General features: G+C 45.0%; 2 protein-coding genes and 1 non-coding gene across 3 annotated transcripts; all 3 read left to right on the top strand.

Annotated features, from left to right (window-relative positions):
• The first annotated feature begins 4,760 nt into the window (after nucleotides 1-4,760).
• On the top strand, nucleotides 4,761-4,867 carry LOC125592096. Its single transcript, XR_007327946.1, has one exon. It is a non-coding gene; the product is annotated as a small nucleolar RNA R71 (small nucleolar RNA).
• Nucleotides 4,868-10,956: 6,089 nt separating this feature from the next.
• On the top strand, nucleotides 10,957-12,366 carry LOC106360221. The gene has a single exon (XM_013799811.1). It carries the CDS (start codon nucleotides 10,957-10,959, stop codon nucleotides 12,364-12,366), a length of 1,410 nt encoding a protein of 469 aa, XP_013655265.1.
• Nucleotides 12,367-12,565: 199 nt separating this feature from the next.
• LOC106360233 lies at nucleotides 12,566-14,129 on the top strand. Its single transcript, XM_013799819.1, has 2 exons — nucleotides 12,566-12,622; nucleotides 12,852-14,129. The coding sequence occupies exons 1-2, from the start codon at nucleotides 12,566-12,568 to the stop codon at nucleotides 14,127-14,129; spliced, it is 1,335 nt and encodes a 444-aa protein (XP_013655273.1).
• Nucleotides 14,130-20,984: the final 6,855 nt, after the last annotated feature.

The following is a 20,984-nucleotide window of genomic DNA, read 5'->3' on the forward strand; positions in this document are numbered from 1 at the left end:
AATAGCTTCAGCCTAGAGTTGTAGAGAAGAACTTGATCTCCTTCTTTAAACTCTCTCTTCAGGATATTCTTGTCATGGAAAGCTTTAGTCTTCTCCTTGTAGATCCTTGAGTTCTCAAAAGCATCCATTCTTATCTCATCAAGCTCATGTAGCTGAAAAATCCTTTTCTCCTTGGCACTCTTGATGTCAAAGTTCAGCAACTTTATTGCCCATAGTGCCTTGTACTCAAGTTCCACTGGCAGATGGCAAGCTTTCCCATACACTAGGTTGAAAGGTGTGGTGCCCAGTGGTGTCTTGTACGCTGTCCTATAAGCCCAAAGTGCATCATCGAGCTTATTGGACCAATCCTTCCTTGTGATCCCCACAATCTTCTCCAAGATAGACTTGATCTCCCTGTTAGAAATCTCAACTTGGCCACTTGTTTGGGGGTGATAAGGGGTTGCCACCTTGTGCTTCACACCATTCTTCTTGAGAAGTCCCTCAAGCAGTTTGTTAATGAAGTGGGAACCTCCGTCACTGATCACAACTCTTGGGACTCCAAACCTTGGAAAAATGTTGCTCTTGAACATCTTGGTTACAACTCTAGCATCATTGGTGGGGCTTGCAATAGCTTCCACCCATTTGGAGACATAATCGACAGCCACAAGGATGTATTTGTTTCCAAAAGATGATGGAAACGGTCCCATGAAGTCAATACCCCACACATCAAACACTTCAACTTCAAGGATTGGATTCTGAGGCATCTCATTCCTCTTTGTGATGTTTCCTCTTCTTTGGCAAGAATCACACTTTGAGACAAAGTCTTGTGTATCCTTGAACATATGTGGCCACCAGAATCCAGCTTGTAATACTTTCGCAACTGTCTTGAAGGTGGCAAAGTGGCCTCCATAAGATGATCCATGACACTGTGTAAGGATCCCATCAATCTCCTCATTTGCAACCACTCTTCTATAAAGCTGATCCTTGCAGAGAATGTAGAGATAGGGTTCATCCCAGTAGTATCTCTTCACATCCTTGTAGAACTTCTTCTTGGCATAGCCCACAAGATTCAAAGGTTCTCTTCCTGTGGCTAGGTAGTTCACCAAATCAGCATACCAAGGTTCCTTCTCTTCTGTTGCTTTGACTTCTTCCAGCTTCCTACCAGTCTCACAAACTGCTATCACTGCTTCAATAGCCATGATCTGCTCCTCAGGAAGTCCTTCGTCAATAGGAATACCAGACTCTACCCTCAACCTGGACAAATGATCAGCTACACCATTCTCAACTCCGGGCTTGTCTTTAATCTCCATATCAAACTCTTGAAGCAAAAGGATCCACCTCAAAAGCCTGGGTTTTGCATCCTTCTTGGCCAAAAGGTGTCTCAAAGCAGCATGATCTGTGTAGACAATGACTTTAGACCCAACCAAGTAGCTCCTGAATTTCTCAAAGGCAAAAACAATTGCCAGCATCTCCTTCTCTGTTGTGGCATACCGTATCTGAGCATCATTGAGGGTTTGGCTGGCATAGTAGATCACATGGGTTTTGCCATCTTTCTTCTGCCCCAAAACAGCTCCCACAGCATAGTCACTAGCGTCACACATGATCTCAAAAGGGAGATCCCAATCAGGTGGCTGGACAATTGGAGCACTAATGAGTTCACCTTTCAGCTTCTTGAAAGCTTGTAGACATTCCACATCAAAACTGAAAGTGGCTTCCTTGCACAGCAGCCTGGTCAAAGGTCTAGTGATCATGGAGAAGTCCTTGATGAACCTCCTGTAGAACCCAGCATGACCAAGAAAACTCCGGATGTCTTTCACTGTCTTTGGTGGGGGCAAACCAACCATAACATCGATCTTGGCTTTATCCACTTCAATCCCCTTCTCTGAAATCTTGTGTCCCAGCACAATCCCTTCTTTGACCATGAAGTGACACTTCTCCCAATTCAGCACAAGGTTGGTGTCTTCACATCTCTGTAGGACCCTGCACAAGTTTGACAAACAAGCAGAAAACGAAGATCCGTAGACAGAGAAATCATCCATAAATACCTCCACAACATCCTCAATCAGATCAGAGAAAATTGACATCATACACCTTTGAAAGGTGGCTGGAGCATTACATAGACCAAATGGCATCCTTCGATATGCAAAGGTACCATAGGGACATGTGAATGTCGTTTTCTCTTGATCATTGGGGTGTATGGGGATTTGGAAAAATCCTGAGTACCCATCAAGAAAGCAGTAGAATGGGTGATTTGCAAGTCTCTCAAGCATCTGATCAATAAATGGTAATGGGAAATGATCTTTTCTAGATGCGGAGTTTAGTTTTCGGTAATCAATGCACATTCTATGACCTGTGATGGTTCTTGTTGGTATCAATTCATCCTTGTCATTTTTAATCACAGTGATACCACCTTTCTTTGGTACAACATGCACAGGTGATACCCATTTAGAATCTGAGATAGGGTAAATAACACCAGCATCTAAGAGTTTAAGAATCTCTTTCTTTACAACATCCTTCAGGTTAGGGTTTAACCTTCTTTGATGCTCGATAGAAGTCATTGATTCATCCTCAAGATGTATCCTATACATGCACAAAGAGGGTGATATTCCCTTGATGTCATCCAGTGAGTAACCTATTGCCTTTCTAAATCTTTTAAGCGTTTTCAAAAGTTCAGATAACTCAGTTTCAGTAAGTTCACTACTCACAATGACAGGATAAGTTTCATTAGGACCAAGGAATGCATACCTTACACCATGGGTAGAGGTTTAAGCTCCACTTTAGGTGCCTTAAGCTCACTCCAGTCATTCTGTTGGGTGTCATCTTGCTGAGTGGCTGAGACTTCTTGGTGAACCATCTGTGGAAACTCCTCGTACTGATCCTTACTGACAAACCCCTGGTGTGAATCCAGCATCATCCCGTAGGCAGTACACTCCAGGTTCTCAATCACCACAGCCTCTCTCTCTACAGTCAAAGCATGCTGTAGAGGGTCCTCTAGTGACAACTCTTCAAGGAGTTCATCAGCAAGGGCGTCCATCTCTTCAATGTAGAACACTTGCCCTTGAACTGTTGGCCTCCTCATTACCTCTTTGATGTCAAAATGGAGAATGTGCCCTTTACCCAGATGGAGATCAATCTTGCCTTCATTCACATTAACAATAGCTCCTGCTGTTGCTAAGAAAGGCCTTCCAAGGATTAAAGGGTCTTGAGCTTCTTCACCCATTTCAAGCACCACAAAGTCTGTAGGGATCTCATAATTTCCAACCATCACTGGGAGGTCCTCTAAGATACCCACAGGGTACTTCACTGAACGATCAGCCAATACCAGAGAAAGTCTACACTTCTTGTACTGAGTGAAGCCGAGCTTCTTAGCAACAGATAGAGGCATCAAGCTGACACTAGCTCCCAAATCGCAGAGACATCTATCAAATACCATAGGTCCAAGAGCACAAGGTAATGTGAAGCATCCTGGATCTTCTAGCTTCTTTGGAATGACAAGCCTCTGAATGATAGCACTGCACTCATGAGTGAGAATCACCATGCCCTCCATCTCTTTCTTCTTTGCAGCTACAGCATCTTTCAGGAACTTGCTGTATTGAGGAATCAGCATGAAAGCATCAATAATGGGCATTGTGATCTGGACTTCACTCATTTGCTTTTCAAATAGAGCTTGGTACTTCTCTAGCAGCTGCCTCTTGAATCGACCTGGGAATGGGAGCTTGGGCTCATAGGCAGGAGGAACAAAAGAACTTTCACTGGCAGGAGTGACAACTTCACCATCCTTAACTGTTTTCTTCTCTTCTCCAACCTTTCCTTTTCCTTTGGCTTCCACTATCTTCTCTAAGATCTCGTCATTGATCTTCTCATCAACAATCACCACTTCATCATCTATGTTGATGGCAACCCCCTCACTTTGTTTCTCAGCATCCTTGGTGAGAGTTCTCTGAGGTAACTCCTTACCACTCCTGAGAGTGATAGATTTCATGGTTTCCTTTGGGTTTTGCTCAGATTTTCCAGGTAGAGAACCTTGTTGGCGATTTTGTTGAGTGTTCATGGCAGCAAACTGGTTCTCCAAAGCTCTGAACTTGTTGTTGAGCTCATTGTAGCTCCCATCAATCTTTGAGTGAAGGTTCTTCAACTCATAGCCAACATGCTTCTCACTTCTTGTTTGAGACTCCAGGATTTGTTTCAGTAGAGCTTCAGTGGTGTTGACCTGAGGAGTTGAGGTAGAGGGATTAGATTGCTGTTGGGAAGAATGGTTGCCCTTGTTGTTGAAACCAGGAGGAGGGTTTTGCTGAGGTTGATAGCTGCCTTGCTGATTATTCCGAGGCTGATAACCACTCTGTTGGTTGTTGGAATAGGATTTCTGTTGGTAGTTGTTGTACTGAAAGTTGGGCTCTTTCTTGTACCAGCTACCATTGTTGTTGATGAAACACAGCTCTTCCTGACCTTCCAAACCCTCAACTTCATGGACAACAACTGGTGTCTCTTGGCTTGGGTTGCCAACAAAGTGCAGCTGCTCTTGGGTAGCTTTGTCAGCAATGAGGATGTCTATCTTATCTTGTAGAGCCTTCAACTCCTTCCTCGTCTGCTTATCATCTGTTCTACTACCTCTGTCGTGGTCTCCACTGTAGACTGCATCACTTTTAACCATGTTGTCAACCAGCTCCTCTGCATCCTCCTCAGTTCTCCCCAAGAAGAACCCATTGCTAGCTGTATCCAGTCTGGCCCTGTACTTAGGAAGAGCACCACGGTAGAATGTGCTCAGCAAACTCTCCTTAGAGAAACCATGGTGTGGGCATTGAGCTTGGTAGCCCTTGAATCTCTCCCAGGCTTCACTGAATCCTTCCAAGCCCTTCTGTTGAAAGCTGGAAATCTCATTTCTCAGCTTAGCAGTTCTTGAAGTAGAGAAGAACTTCTCCAAGAATGCTCTCTTGCAATCATCCCAAGTGGTGATAGAGTCGCTGGGTAGAGACTTCTCCCACTGACGTGCCTTATCCCCCAAAGAGAAAGGGAATAGCTTGAGCTTTAAGGCGTCTTCGGACACACCATTGGTTTTTGACAACCCACAGTAGCTGTCGAACCTGTCCAAGTGATCAAATGGATCCTCTAGAGCCAAGCCATGATACTTGTTGTTCTCGATCACGTTGAGGAGTCCTGATTTGATCTCAAAGTTGTTGGCTGCCACAGCGGGTGCTCGGATTCCCAATCTATGACCATGAATGTTGGGGCGATCGTAAGTGCCAATGGGGCGAGCTGCTCGCTGTTGGTTAGCTGGAGCATTGTTATTAGCGCCATTGACGCCTGCATCATGCTGATGAACGTCTCCCATATCAGTGTTCAGTCTTTGCAGTTGAGCCTGTTGCTCTTCTTCTCTTTTCTTTCTAGCACACTCTCTCTCTAAAGCTCTGATGTCTGCAGCTCGTGGAACTAGGTTTGATGGACCGTTGCTCCGCAAGTTCATACACCTGTAGAATAAGAGGAGGTGAAAAAGAGTCAGTAACAAAAGAAAATAAAAATGACTTAGTCTCAAGCAATTGACTAAATCTCAATGTTTAAATCTACTCAGAATTTGGCAACGGCGCCAATTTGATGTTAGGAGTTTTCAAGGCTCCTAAGACAAATGTTGTAGTATAAATGATTGTCGAACCAGTTCTGAGAGATGTGAAAGCACCGAGAATGCAAGTAATCACTTAATCTAAGTGCAACCAATGGTTTTTAAAAGGGTTTTTAAACTATAACTAACTAAAAGGATAACTAAATGATACTCTCTTAACTATGGGAAAAGAGAACTCATGGATATAGGGATTAGACATCGGGTGATCAAGTTTCGAACTAAGGATGGCAAACGATCAATCAAACTATCAACCTTAAGCTTAGACACAATCCTAAACAAACTCTATGTCTAGATGAATGTTCATTTACTAACACAATCCAAGCATCAAATGTCTTTGGTTGAATAATATGAAAGTAATCATAACTAGCAAGTCCAATGGCTATCTTAGCACCTCTAACAACAAATGTCTTTGGCAAAGTATGCTAAAAGCTAGGAAGAGTTGTCTCGGGCATTTCCTCGAACACCTTTCGGGTGAGAAATGCCTAAGAATCAACAACTGAGTGGCCAACTCAGAAGATGCATTAGGTTCACTCTGCTAGCAAGGAAATATGAATGATCTACACTAAAACATCCTAGCTCTAACCTAATCACCCTTAATCTCCCTAACCCATGAATTCAAAGGGGGATTACTCACTAATCTCCATGATTCCTCTTAAACCCATGTTGGATTTCAGATTAATCATGTAGAGAAACACAAAGAAAATAAATATAAGAACACAGAATTTCAATAACAAAACTGATCAATTCATTCAAGAGATGACTTTCCAAGAGTTTTTGGTGGTTTTTCTTAAGAACAAAGATGATCTGCCTCATGGTGGCTTACAGAGTATTAAAACAAAGGTTTAGAAAATAAAAACGTGCATCATGAAATGACCAAAAGGCCCTTGAGAAATCATAAGTTCGAGCAGAAATAAGACGCGGAGCGACCTCCGCTCGTCGCTCCGAGTAGTCGCTCCATACTTCGGGAGCGACCTCACTGTGTCGCTGCGAGAGGTCGCTCCGGACTCGTTCTCGCGTTCCCAAGTGATGAAAACGCGAGTGACCTCCGCTCGTCGCTCCGAGTAGTCGCTCCATGCTTCGGGAGCGACCTCGCTGTGTCGCTGCGAGAGGTCGCTCCGGACATGAAAACGCGAGCGACCTCCGCTCGTCGCTCCGAGTAGTCGCTCCATGCTTCGGGAGCGACCTCGCTGTGTCGCTGCGAGAGGTCGCTCCGGAATCGTTCTCGCATCTCCGGGTGACCAAAACGCGAGTGACTCTTCCTTGTCGCTCTGGTAAGGTCGCTCTGATAGGGAGATCAGAGCGACTTGACGGTGTCGCTCCGGACTGGTCGCTCCGGTAAGGTGCTCGCCCAATGATCACTTTGAACACTTCTTTTGGACTCCAATTGCACCCAAATGTCTCCAAGAACTCCATGTGGTACTCCAATACCTGATAAGGACTCATGTATGCAAAATGCAACCTAAACATGGCTAAATCTTAATCTATATGATCAAAATGCACATGGGTGAATGGATAAAACATTAGAAATATGCAAGATATCAACTCTCTCGTCACTGATCCTCTTGTCACGAAGTGTTCTACTCTTTTTCCTTTGCTTGGTTTTTATCCCAAGTGGTTTTTCCAAGTAAAAGTTTTAATGAGGGAATGCTTCATGGTTTCCAAGCATGACCAAGTCCCTATGGTCAAGCTTGAGGGGGAGTATTGACATGAAGAGAATAAAGAGCAAGAGTAAAGACATGAAGAACCTGATTGATCATGGACAGGGGATCATGGACAGGAAATCATGGACAGAAAATCATAGACATGAAATCGTGAACAGGAAATTATAGACAGGAAAACTGAAGCAAGGAAAGGTGTGAGACTGATTTAAATATCTTGCCTGAAGTCTTGGACGAATTTAAACAAGTGGAGGCAACTGGATAGAGCTGTTGGAGTGTGGAAACAAGCCAAAGTCACATGATATGCTAAGGAAGGAATAGAGAAGAGAGTTGTCACTATCCGAAAGTGACTTCCTCAGATCTGGTCTTCATTAGTTTATTCATCTTCATTTGTTTATTCATTCTCATTGTCTTATTCTCATTGCTAGATCTATTTATGTAACTATTGTATACACTAAATAAATCTAAGGAAAAATGTTCCTCAAATATTCTTATCTCTCTCTTGGATTCCCTCACATATCTCTCTTAGTTCTTCACCAAAATCTCTCAAATAATTCTCATAAACTCTCGTTAATTCTCATAAATTTACAGAAGCATCTGAACCGGCGGAGCCACAGCCTCTCTATCCGAGATGAAGTTCCTATCATCTCTCCACCACGTTGCAACCACCTCCATCGCGCTTCTGTCACTCGATTGAATATGATCGAGAGTGTCCCCCAAATTGAATTTCAGAAGAGAGGGAGTCGTCGTCTCGGTAACTCTGTTATTTATATAAGAAGGGTACTGAGAGCCGCTGAGCGAAATAGAAGGTTTCACCAACTCTCTTGATTTTCTTTTAATAACTCAAAATTTCAGCACGAATATTGTTAATGATGAGCATAGCATAAAAACTTAAATCAAATTTTAATGAATAAAATGATGATATACATTTTTGTTACTATACACATTAACTTTTATCCATATGTTTAAGTGATAGAAATCAACAATACCATATCAAACTCTTTAGGAGAACTAGAAAATATTCATTCTCTTTGTTTTAGTTGAATCAAATTTTAATGAATAAAATGATGATATACATTTTTGTTACTATACACATTAACTTTTATCTATATGTTTAAGTGATAGAAAATCAACAATACCATATCAAACTCTTTAGGAGAACTAGAAAATAGTACCACATCTTAGTTTTAGATGGATACTCAACTAAAACAAAGAGAATGAATATTTTTCTTAGTTTTTGTTAAAAATATTTAACTTTTGATTAAACTTAAGTCTGGACATTCGACTCCTTGGGTCGCTTTCTATCGGGTAACATTTAGACCTAGTTAGCTACTTGAATATTTTTGATTCAGGGTCGGGTCGGTTCATGTCTACAACTATAATACATTTAATTTTTGGATAAGTAATGGATTTGGATCGGTTAAGGTATTTGGGACCCAAAAAAACCTAAAATACCTCAAATTGTACCTAAAGACCCCAAAAATACTCAAAACCCCCGAAAGTATTCAAAAATACCTATAATTTTCCCATAATCTTACCTGGAGATTTCTTGGAAGTATCTGAAGATGGTTGTTGGCTTACCTTTGGTTCTGTCTGATCATCAAGATGTTTTTGAGTGTGTTAAGATGCAATGCCAATGACTCTTATGGTTCTTTCTTGCCCTTTGTTTTGTTGCTTAATGCTTAGCTACTGTAAGTAACTCATATGTTTGCCGTTGATAATTCCAGTTTATATATGTTGTGTAATAATCTCAATTTGCCAGCTTAATCCTTTTATGCCGTTGATAGTGGGTATGTTCCTTTACTTTAGCTATCGTTTTTAACCTGGAAGTTAATATGGTCATGAATTGTTTTAGGTCTTTTTCTTTACTATATTGTTTTAAACCTGAACTTGCAAGTAAGCATGTGTTGCTTGTTTACTCTTGCATGTACAAGGAGCATCCCTGACCTTTTCAACTTGATGCCCCTTTGATATATTTGTTATATAGTTGTGCTTTAATGGTAGAATATGGTTTACTAATACTAACACAGGATGTAGAAGCTAGCAAAGGAGCTAATAATTAAATTTAACTATTATTAATTATAATTATAAATTAATATTTATATATAACTTAAACTTAGTGATATTGATAGAAAGTTAATTTTTATTTATGATTTATAAAAAAAAAAGTTCATGTTTTTTCAATCAAATTTCAAAGTTGATGCTTTAATTGACATTTTTCGTGATTATATTTGCGGGTTTCATTTGGTATAAATTATATTGAGGTCACTGATATAAAAACTACAAAATGGTTCAGAATAATATATATTATTAAATTCAAAAGCAGGTCGGTGAATTAAACCATTATCTTCTTTATATAAAAAAGACTGAATTTTTGGCAAGTGGTGTTGCCACGTCAACAATCTATTACGACCAATCGAACAAAACTATGTAACTTCATTAAAAATTCCATGTCACATCTTAAATCTACACTATGAGATTAAGCAATATGGTACTTTCTCACGAGCCAAGCCAAGCCTTACAAGGAATCCTTGACCTATTTTCAACTTGATGCCCCTTTGATATATTTGTTATACAGCTGTGTTTTAATGGTAGGGTATGGGTTACTAATACTAACACAGGATGCAGAAGCTAGCAAAGGAGCTAAGAGTTGAACAAAATCAATCACTTTTCATAAAAAGAGATTAGAATTTTACAATTTTGTATTGAAAATAAGTATATTGGTCGAATAAAACTTATTTTCTTTGGTTACATGGTTGAGAAAGAGACATAAGTAATAGAGTGGAGGAAGGATGAGGAGAGACCCTGAATGGGTAATTCGAACCCCCACCCTACGTCAACACGATGAGGACAAAACCTAAAGCTTTTAACATGTGAAGAGTACTATGAGGTTTGAGGTTGTAACCAGTGACCCCAGCCATGAACAACAACATTCCGGCGGCTGCAGCGTGTAAGAAACCGGACAGTATCAACGTGGTCGGGCCATTCTTGTAGTAAATCTCGGCGATTCCAATACCAATCCCGATTTCTACAGGTGCTGTGAGAGAAAAGACTATCACCATAGTTAAAGTTTTCTTCAATTCAAACTTTGCCTGCACACACAAACAAAAGAAAAAAAGGTATAAGAACTTCATTATCACATTGGAGAGACGTAGAAGATGGATTACATCCCTCCACAAGGCCCATCAAATAACAAGGTCTAGCCCGCTAAGCGAGGAGTTTACTCGGCTCGGCGAGAAGATTCATCGGCTCGGCCCTAGAATGCTTTTAGCCGACGACGAAGCCGAAGCCGATTAAAAGTATATGGCTTGAAGGGACTCCCCGAAGGCCCATATACTCGGCCTTCTTGGATAAGGCCCAAGAAGACACATTCGGATTAGGGCATACGAGGACGGAGAGCTTATAAAGGGAGAGGAGGCAACAACAAGAAGGGGATCGACACTTTACACTCACATACGGAGCGGCTAGATCTAGGGTTTTAGTCTCTCTTTATCTCTCACCGCTTTGTACCTTCCCGGTTAACTCCCTGAGCATCGTCATGTCTCCTTATCCTCTTTGTCACTCTTGTAATCCCTTGGTCAGATCTAATAAAACGTCTTTATTCATCCCACCTTCGAGTTCTTTCAATCTAGTCGACTGAACCCCGTACAAACAATTGGCGCCCACCGTGGGGCAGGAATAAAGCAACGTTTCTAGATTCTCTACATGGCTCAAGACGACACCACGTTCGGTGCTTCAGGCGAAGAACTGACTCCTACGCCTGAAGCCGCGCCACCAATCCCCGCAGATTTCATGAGCTCCGTCATGGCGCGATTCGCTCAACAAGACGAAGTTCAAAAAATGACCAACGAACAGCTTGATGCTCTGGTCGCAGCATTCACTGCTCCTGACGGCCAAACGAGCCGTCCTCAACTGATCCGCTGTCGCCTCTTCAACACAAACCCTACAGCGATGGGCGACGACCACATTTCAGATGAATCAGAGCCTAACGAACCTCTCCCCGCTGACGCTCCTCAGATCGGACCAGATCTCGCGACCATACGTGATATCGCCGAACTCAAACTCAACTTTCAGCAGATAAGTTCGAAGATCCATCAAGCTACTAGTGCGGCTCCGCAAATCGAGAGTGTGCTCACTGCAACCTCCCGAACCCCTTTCACCAGTACACTAACCGACGTACAACTCAGAAAAATAGAGAAGTTGCGCCTTTCGGAGTACAAGCCCGAAGGAGACCCCGTCGAACACATGACAGCTTTCAACATCACAATGGCACGGGCTCGTCTTTCCGACGAAGAAAGGGACGCTGGCTACTGTCAACTGTTTGTCGAGACCCTCCACGAGCAGGCCCTAACCTGGTTCACTCAACTTGAAGAGAACTCGATCAGTAGCTTCCGCGATCTATCAGCAGCATTCTTCAAGACATACATTATGTTTACAAAGCGCAGCGCTACTGCTTCTAGTCTATGGAACCTATCGCAAACTCAAGGTCACAGCCTCCGCGACTACATGGAAAAATTCAAAGTAGTAGTCTTAAGGATCGCGATCCCAGATGACATCGCCATCGACACCCTGATGAACACCTTATGGGTCCGCTCCAAGTTTCGTGAGGACTTATACCAAAACCCAACCACCTCGCTCCAAGATGCCATCGCTTGCTCTCACAACATCATCCGAATGGAAGAGGATACAAAGGCGATCATCAGTAGGCTGAACGCAGCGAAACCTCCAGCGACCAAAACCGCTCACACTCGGGCAGAACCGCGTCAGCATGCCCCTAGCGACAAGAACAACCGTAAGAACGGTTTTATGTATATCGTCGACGAGAACAACGTACCAGTCTCGAACATGGTGGTCCGAGGAGAAGGATGGAACAAGTGGGTCAAAGAGCTCGACTCGCCCGACGAGCCAACTAATGATGTCTGCACAACCCAACCTGACCTAACAACGGGTCCTTCCAGAACCGTTGATCTCACCAAGCATTGCAAATATCACGACGCCAAAGGACACGACACGACAGAGTGCAAATCACTCTACGCACACTATCTCTCGTCTCTCGGCAACGGCGACTTCAAAGTCGAGCCTCTAAAAGCTAAGCCCAAAAATGGCAAAAGTTAAAGCAAAAATAAGGAAAGAAGAGCCCAGCGCAAGACAACCGGCAAAGGCCGACAAAACGAAAAATGACCACAGGACGAGGATAAGGCTCTAAAGGATGATGGTAACAACGACTCTTTTGCTGACGAAGAACAACCGACGAACCGCAGGCGCATAGAGGTTATAGAATCTCAACAAGCTCTATCATCCGATGACAAAAATGATGACGCACCTTCATCCGGAGAGAGATATACTTAAGCGAAAGCTCGAGCCTGAAAAGGTGACCTGACCAGCGATCCCGTCCCCAAACGGCGTCCGAAACATTTGGGCAGCGATCTTCGAGACAAGCTCAATGCCAACATGTGTGATCTACGCGTTCTCCTCAACCGCTCGAAGCCGATAGACCTTTAGAGACAGTTAGAACGAACTAAGACGCCATGCAGTTCTACGCTGTCGCAAAACGACGACAATGCATCCGCTGACCTGCACGCCTTTTTAAACTCCAATAGGGTACACTCGAGGCCGCAACTAAACGTCATCATGGGCGGCTCCCTCCTTGCGGTAATTCTGTTCGCTCTGTCAATGATTACCGCAGGCAAGCCGCGACATCGCAGAGGTGGCCGACTAAGTCACCAAATCACCCTCCGATAACCTTCTCGCCTAATGACACCGCTGGGATTCATATCCCCCATAATGACCCCCTTCTTGTCGTCCTAGGGATTGGGGAGTACGATGTCACAAAAGTACTCATCGACACGGGAAGCTCCGTCGACCTTATTTTTCGAGGAACACTCCAAAAGATGGGCATCGACCTCAACGATATCAAGGCATCATCCGCGACATTAACTGGATTCAACGACTCTTCTGAAACAATACTAGGAACGATCCATCTCCCAGTACGTGCCAGCGGAGTTACTCGAACGGTTAAATTTGTTGTCGTCAGCACGAAGGCGCCTTATCATGCGATCCTTGGGACCCCATGGATACACTCGATGCAGGCAGTCCCATCCACCTATCACCAGTGCATCAAGTTCCCGGGAACAGACGGCACAATTAAAACATTAGGAGGAGATCAGCAGGCCGCACGAGACCTACTGATCGCGACTGTTAAGCTCCAACGTTCTTCTCTGCCCGTCAACTCTGTCTCTCCCCCGATCGCTAAAGTCTGTCCTCAGAAGGAAGAAGTTCTCGAGTTACCCATCGACTTTACAGACCCAAGCAGGACCGCACGTGTCGGCGCATATCTATCTGACAATATGCAACAGTCGATTCTCAACTTCCTCAAGGAGAACGTATCTACGTTCGCGTGGTCCATGTCGGATATGAAGGATATCGATCCAGCAATAGTGACGCATGAGCTTAACGTTGACCCAACCTTCAAGCTCATCCGACAAAAGAGACGTAAGCTAGGCCCTGATAGGTCGAAGGCTGTAAACGAAGAAGTTGAGCGGTTACTCGGTGCCGACTCAATCACTGAGGTACGCTACCCTGAATGGTTAGCAAATCAAGTGGTGGTCAAGAAGAAGAATAGGAAGTGGCACATCTGCGTCGACTTCACTGACCTAAATAAAGCTTGTCCGAAGGACAGCTACCCTCTTCCCAATATCGACCGCCTAGTCAAATCCACAGTCGGAAACAAGATGCTCACGTTCATGGACGCATTCTCCGGATACAACCAGATCATGATGCATCCTGACGATTGCGAGAAAACAGCATTTATCACAGATAGGAGAACCTACTGTTACAAAGTCATGCCATTCTGCCTGATGAACGCGGGAGCGACTTAGCAACGGCTCGTGAATCGAATGTTCGCAGATAAGCTCGGCGACACCATGGAAGTATACATCGATGACGTGCTCGTTAAGTCGCTGTGTGTCGCCTACCACCTCGGCCATCTACGAGATTGTTTCGTAACTCTCAACAAGTACATCATGAAACTAAACCCGGCAAAATGCACCTTCGGAGTTTCCTCAGGTGAATTTCTCTGTTACATCGTAACACAACAGGGGATCGAAGCCAACCCAAAGCAGATCTTGGCGTTCCTGTACCTCCCGTGTCCGAAAAATAGCAGAGAAGTCCAAAGGCTCATGGGCCGGATTGCTGCACTCAATCGATTCATCTCTTGATCTACCGACAAGTGCCTACTGTTCTATCACCTCTTGCGTGGAAATAAGAAGTTTACCTGGGACGAGAAGTGCGAAGAAGCATTTACTCAACTCAAACAATATCTGACTACGCCGCCTGTACTCACCAAGCCGGATGTTGGGGATGTCTTATCTCTTTACGTCGCAGTCTCTCCCGCAGCAGTCAGTAGCGTCCTCATAAAGGAATACCGCAGCGAGCAAAAACCGATCTTCTACACAAGCAGAAGTATAACCGGTCCGGAAACCCGATACCCGACCCTGGAGAAGATGGCCCTGGCCGTAGTCGAAGCAGCAAGGAAACTCCGTCCGTATTTGCAGTCACATTCAGTCGAGGTACTAACCTACCAGCCTCTCCGAACAATACTACATAACACAAACAGATCAAGAAGACTAACGAAGTGGGCTATCGAGCTCGGTGAGCTTGACATCACTTACAAGAACCGTACACCAGCAAAGTCTCAAGTCCTGGCAGATTTTTTAGTTGAGCTGGCTCTAGAACTCGAACAAGACCTCGCACTCCCAAACCCAAACTGGACACTTCACGTCGACGGGTCTTCCACCAACAAAGGTTCAGGAGCCGGAGTCCAATTGCAATCACCGACCGGCGAGTTGATCAGATAGTCTTTTAGTTTTGGCTTCCCAGCGTCGAACAACGAAGCCGAGTACGAATCTTTAATCGTCGGACTCCACTTAGCTAAAGCCGTCAAGGCTAAATGCCTAAGCGCCTACTGCGACTCGCAGCTAGTTGCTAGCCAGTTCAGTGGCGATTACGACGCCCGCAACAACCGAATGGACACCTACCTCAATTTGGTCCAAGGCTTAGCAGGTGAGTTCGAATTCTTTGAGCTCACCAAGGTTCCCAGAGGAGAGAACATCAGCGCCGACACCCTCGCAGCCCTTGGTGGTAATCTTCGCGATCAAGTTAAAGGAACCATCCCAATTCACCGCATCGAGAGGCCAAGCATCGACATCTAAGCCGACCAAACGGTCATCGTGGCCCCAGTCACCGACCATTCGACTAGTCACGAGGCCACCATGGCGGATACCGAAGAGTCCGACCCCAACTGGAGAACAGAATTTATTGATTATCTCAGTAACGGAAAACTCCCAACCGACAAATGGACAACACGCCGACTAAAAACACATAGTGCCCATTATGTCGTCTTGGACCACGAACTCCATCAATGGACCGCAAGCAAAGTACTCCTCAAGTGCATTCACGGCGACGAAACCGTGTTGGTCATGGCCGAAACGCACGAGGGCGCTGGAGGCAACCATTCAGGCGGTCGAGCCTTGGCACTTAAAGTTAGGAGCCTGGGTTTCTTCTGGCCAACGATGAATACAGACTGCGAGTCCTACGCCAGACAATGGGACAAATGCCAACGACACGCACCCAGCATCCATTGCCCAACTGAAATGTTGCGCACAACGACAGCGCCATATCCATTCATGCGATGGGCCAAGGACATCATAGGCCCGCTTCCCAATTCTCGCCAACGACGTTTCGTTCTCGTCCTCACAGACTACTTCACAAATTGGATCGAGACAGAAGCTGTCCCTCAAGTGACGGACAAAGAAGTCCGCGTTTTTGTTTGGAAGAACATCATCTGCCGCCATGGCCTGCCTTACGAAATTGTTACCGATAACGGATCGCAGTTTATGTCGGGCAACTTCAAGGAATTCTTCAACAAGTGGAACATCCGACTGAGCCCTTCGACCCCCCGCTACCCGCAAGGAAATGGTCAGGCTGAATCCTCCAACAAGCTTATCATTGACGGCATCAAGAAACACCTAGACTTGAAGAAGGAACACTGGGCCGATGAACTCGACGGAGTCATGTGGAGTCACCGTACAACACCAAGAGGTGCGACCAAATCAACACCTTTCTCCCTTGCATACGGTGTCAAGGCGATGGCTCCCACAGAGGTCAACGTTACAAGCCTCCGATGCTCGAAAATGCCCCAGTACATTGAGCTCAAACAAGACATGCTGCTCGACACCCTCGACGAGATCGAAGAACGAAGGGACCAAGCTCTGCTCTGGATCCAAAACTATCAGCACCAAATACAGAGCTACTACACCAAAAAGGTCCGAGCAAGACCGCTTGAACTCGGCGATCTCGTCATGCGCAAAGTTTTCGAAAACACTAAAGAACTCAACGCCGGCAAGCTTGGGGCCAGATGGGAAGGACCTTACAAGATCGTCAAAGTCGTCAAACTAGGCGTCTATCGACTTGAGACATCACGCGGAGAAGAAGTGCCTCGAGCATGGAACTCAATGCACTTACGCCGCTTCTACTCATAAGGAGGTCTAAGGAAAGGCAAGTAACAGGCGTATCATTATCTCCGCTTCTTTACTCGACCTTTGATGAGCACCACCAAAAAAACAAATCGAGTTGATGCACCTTCGCGGTCACTTCTACTCGACCGAATAAATGCGCTTCAAACAACCACTTTTACTCGGGTAAAACGAACTACGAATGGCTTGATCCTCACCCGAGGTACGTAGGCAGCTCTAACCGGTCCAGCTGTAAAAACACCAAAGTCAAAACTTTTTCCTAGTCCTAATCGACCAACGAACGATCGACCAAACCTGCCAGTAATAGGACAGTCTTTGCATCGAGTGATTCCCGTACTGCCAACAGGCGGTACGCGGATACTCACATCCCACTATTCAGCTATGTCCTGATCAGACACTTAGCTGAAGGACCCAATGGTCGCACGTCACCTATGCCTCTGACGCATTGACCGACCAAAAAGAGCGAAATCTAAACCTTTTTCCGACTAACGGGTAAGGGATTGGCCGCCCAGAACTCGATTGTCGCTGGAAAAACGGATAAAGAACCTTTCCCTCTTAACTCTACCATTCGGTATCTCGTCTTTGAGAATCGAATAACGTCCTTAGACATTATCTCAACTGAAACGCGACAAGGAACCGCGATACCTGAATAACCCGACAAAACGGGATTGACCAAAATCTCTTAGCGGGTTATTTTGTCGTCAATTTGCGAATTAAGGATCAAGGACCTATCGTTTCTAAGCAAACATGCTATAAGAACTTTCAGACTTGAGATTTAATTAAGACAATGCAAATATAGATAAAGACAACATATAAATCCAAATTTCGCTCAAACAGTAACTTGCCGACAAGGTAAAAAATATGTTAAGTCGTACAACAAAGGGGTCCATCAGGACCACGACATACTTCAAAAGAAAACCAAAAAAAAAGGCTAAGTAATACAACAACAATCAGACGGCAGAGTCTTGGACGTTTCCATCCCCGGTCAACACGCTTGGAACAGGAGGATCCTGGGGGTCTTCAGCTACGAAGACAGTCGGGTCCTCTATACTGTCAGGAACAGGTGCGGGAAGATCCGCATCAAGATTCGAAGACGGGATGATCGGGGCGCTCCCTTTCTCCGTCTCGCTCGATGCCTCCTCCTCGTCTGCTTTCGGAGACGGCGTCTTCTCAGCTCGATCCTCCTCCTCCTCCCGTCCCTCAGAAGAAGTATCAGAGACTAGAACAGGATCTTCGGGACCCACGTCCTTAGTCCCTTCTTCCCGGACCAAGGCATTATCTTTCTCGGGGCTCCCCTCCTCCGAAGCCGCAGTCCGCTATGTGGGGGCCGAAGTAATGTCCACCGCCGGCTCTCCAGACTGGCCTGCAGATTGATCCTCAACAACGTCACGCGAAGTCAAAAGCTGAGAGGCCGTCTCCGACCCAATCAGATCCACGTTCGATCCATATGTATCAAACGACGCCTTAAACCTTTCATCGACAAACCGCGAAGGGAGAAGTAGAGGAGAGAGAGCGAGATCACTGTCAGATAGCGGGTTGACGCGAAGATTAGCAGCCTCAGCCTCATGCAGCTTCTCCTGCTCTCATCTCCTGTGGGATCTCCGTCCCGCTATCTCTTATCATCTCGAGGCATTTCCTCATTCCCGAAGCCTGCCCATATAAGTTCTTTGTCTTCCCTAAGGCGTCGAGACGAGCGAGATAGTCGCGGATGCGACTAAAACAGCGATTTTCCTAATCGGTCATGGCAGCCTAGACCCTTTCCCTCTCACAAGTAACCTCTAGGCTTCGCGAGTCCTTCAGACGTTGTCTCTCCTTGATCAACTTCTCCACAGCAGCATCCCTCACTTCATGAAGCTCGGCCTTCTCCTTCTCGAGAGCCATAGTGGCCCACTCTAGCGAGCCTTCTCCCAAGCGAGTTCTTTCCTCGAAGCCCTATCAGACTTGAGCTTGCCTTCGAGCTCCTCGAATTTCACTTGAAAGACCTCTTTCTCTTTAGCAGCCTTGTCGTTCACTTTCTTGTGTTCAGCCCTCACTCTCTTGATCGCTTTTAACCTCGCCTGAGTAAGTTTTTCCAAAGCTCCCAGTTGAACCATTGTCTGCTTCAAGGTGCTGTCGTACTTCTCGACAAGGTAGTTCATGCCCCCGTCGCTCTGCAGAACAGCAAGGTAAAATTATTCAAAAGAATTCAACCTACTTTTTCGGTGGAAAAGGGAGAAAGGGAGAGCACATTACCCGCTTCCTCGTGAAAGCAGCATCGATGTACTCGTCTTTGAAATAAAGATCTCCTACTGGCGGTAGCTCCCTCATCCCACCACGGATCTGGTGTGTCAGCTCCGCGCACTTGAGAGGGTTAAAGATCAAAGGAGTCTTTTTGTCGTACGAAAATTGCACGCGATCGGGAAACTCGACCCCCCCCCCTCTCTTCGCAAGCGAACCTTCAGACCGAGTACCTCCTCTCGCTACCGATTCAGGAGCAGTCATCTCGCTCGCTGCAGACTCGCTCCTAGGTTCGCTTTCTGACGCTGAAACCCTTCTTCTCTTCTCTGAAGGGGTTTCAAGAGAAGGACTCCCTCTCCCGGCGACATCACCAGAAGTAGTCCCATCGACAGATGGTCGCGTCTCCGTCTTGACAGATTTCTTCTTCGTCTTCTTCTTTGGCCTCTTCTCAGGCACCGGTTCGGTCAAATCGGTATCAGCGGGATCTCCCGCGTTGTCTTCTCAGCCCTCTACCGGCGCATTGTCTCGGTCGTCGGCAGAATCCTCCCGTGACCTCTTCTTCTTCTTCGGGCCCCCGGGAGCCTTATCGGGAGAAACGGCCTCTTCGAGGGGAGCGTTCTCGTCAAGAGACGTGGTTTGCTGCCCTGCAGTGACATTTCTCTTCGCCTTCTCGCTTTTCTTCTTCTTAGGACTCGAAGCAGAAGGCTCTGCACCAACGTCCTCATCAACTAGGCTGGGGGCCTTTTCCTTAGAAGCCCCGACGTCTTCAGATCCTGTCGTCTCCGATGCACCAGCGGAAGTCGACTTCTTCGAAAGTAACTGCAGCTTCCCCTTTAACAGAGCGCTCAAATCTGGGACCCCATCCATCTCTCTCGCCTTGTTCAGAAGTTTTTGCTGCTTCCGAGTAAATAGAGATAAACAAGATTTGCGAGGGCCAAGTACACAAGGAAGCCTCGACTCCCAATCAACTGAAAAAAGGCGACCAAAACGCAAAGTCAGTGTAGCGAACTATCAACAAAATTGGGCGGACAAAAATCAAAGAGAAACCCCTCAACGAACTCACCTCTAGCAATCCGAGCCTGCTGACAACTTATCTAAATACAATTTAATATATTTGTAATATATTTAGCTAATTTTAAACATGATGACACATGTTCTTAGACATAATTATATAACTTTTTATATATAATTTTAAACGGCCTCTTTTTGATTCGTCGAACATCTAGATTATGGTGTGTTTGGTACGAAAAAATTCCTAAATGAAATAATTATGTGTTTGTTTTGGGTTTGATAGCTAATTGTAATTATTTAGTAATGAATAATTACACAAAATCTTTCAAAATAATGAGTAAAAAATAATCAACCATGTTTCAACTTTATACGGACGAAAAAAAAAACTTAGGCGGTCTAGGCGGAATTAGACTGTCAACGCGAGAATTAGACGGTCTTAGCGGATCAACGCCTAGCTATACTGATTTGGGCATATGCGTCGCGGTCAACTTCCAAACAGAAAACGCCTAGGCGGCTAGGCAACCGCGTTTTTGAACAGGGGACGGCCAGAAAACTCGCACGAGTAAATTTATGTGAACTACTTAGACGGATTCATTTATATTTAATAAATACTTGAATTTTGAACGTATTTATTTCTTTTAGTACAAGGTTTTTGTATATAATCTATATTATAATAGATGAGTTTTTGCTCACTCCTCAGCGCGCCACGTCAGCGTTTTGTGGGCTCCGCTTTTAAAAAGTGTGAAAAAATGTCAAATCCATGGCTCGAACCCGGGTTATTGAGATATAAACACCAACATTTATACCAATAAGCTAAATGATACTTTGTACATTGATGGTCGAACCTAATATATATTTATGAAGGTCGCAAGCTCTTGCTTCTTCGGCTTCTTCTGAGGGTCGGGCCTACAAGTGCGTTATAGGTTTCATTTTTAAATGATATTCATCACATTATATGAAAAAAGCTTAAGT

This window comes from Brassica napus, chromosome C8, assembly GCF_020379485.1.
Source record: "Brassica napus cultivar Da-Ae chromosome C8, Da-Ae, whole genome shotgun sequence".
Taxonomy (NCBI): domain Eukaryota; kingdom Viridiplantae; phylum Streptophyta; class Magnoliopsida; order Brassicales; family Brassicaceae; genus Brassica; species Brassica napus.

Bases quoted from the DNA above. Each gene is read 5' to 3' on its own strand.
- LOC106360221 (XM_013799811.1), top strand. From the start codon at position 10,957: ATGGCTCAAGACGACACCACGTTCGGTGCTTCAGGCGAAGAACTGACT.
- LOC106360233 (XM_013799819.1), top strand. From the start codon at position 12,566: ATGACGCACCTTCATCCGGAGAGAGATATACTTAAGCGAAAGCTCGAG. The intron at 12,623-12,851 runs GTGACCTGACCA...AAACTCCAATAG, and splicing joins GAAAGCTCGAGCCTGAAAAG to GGTACACTCGAGGCCGCAAC.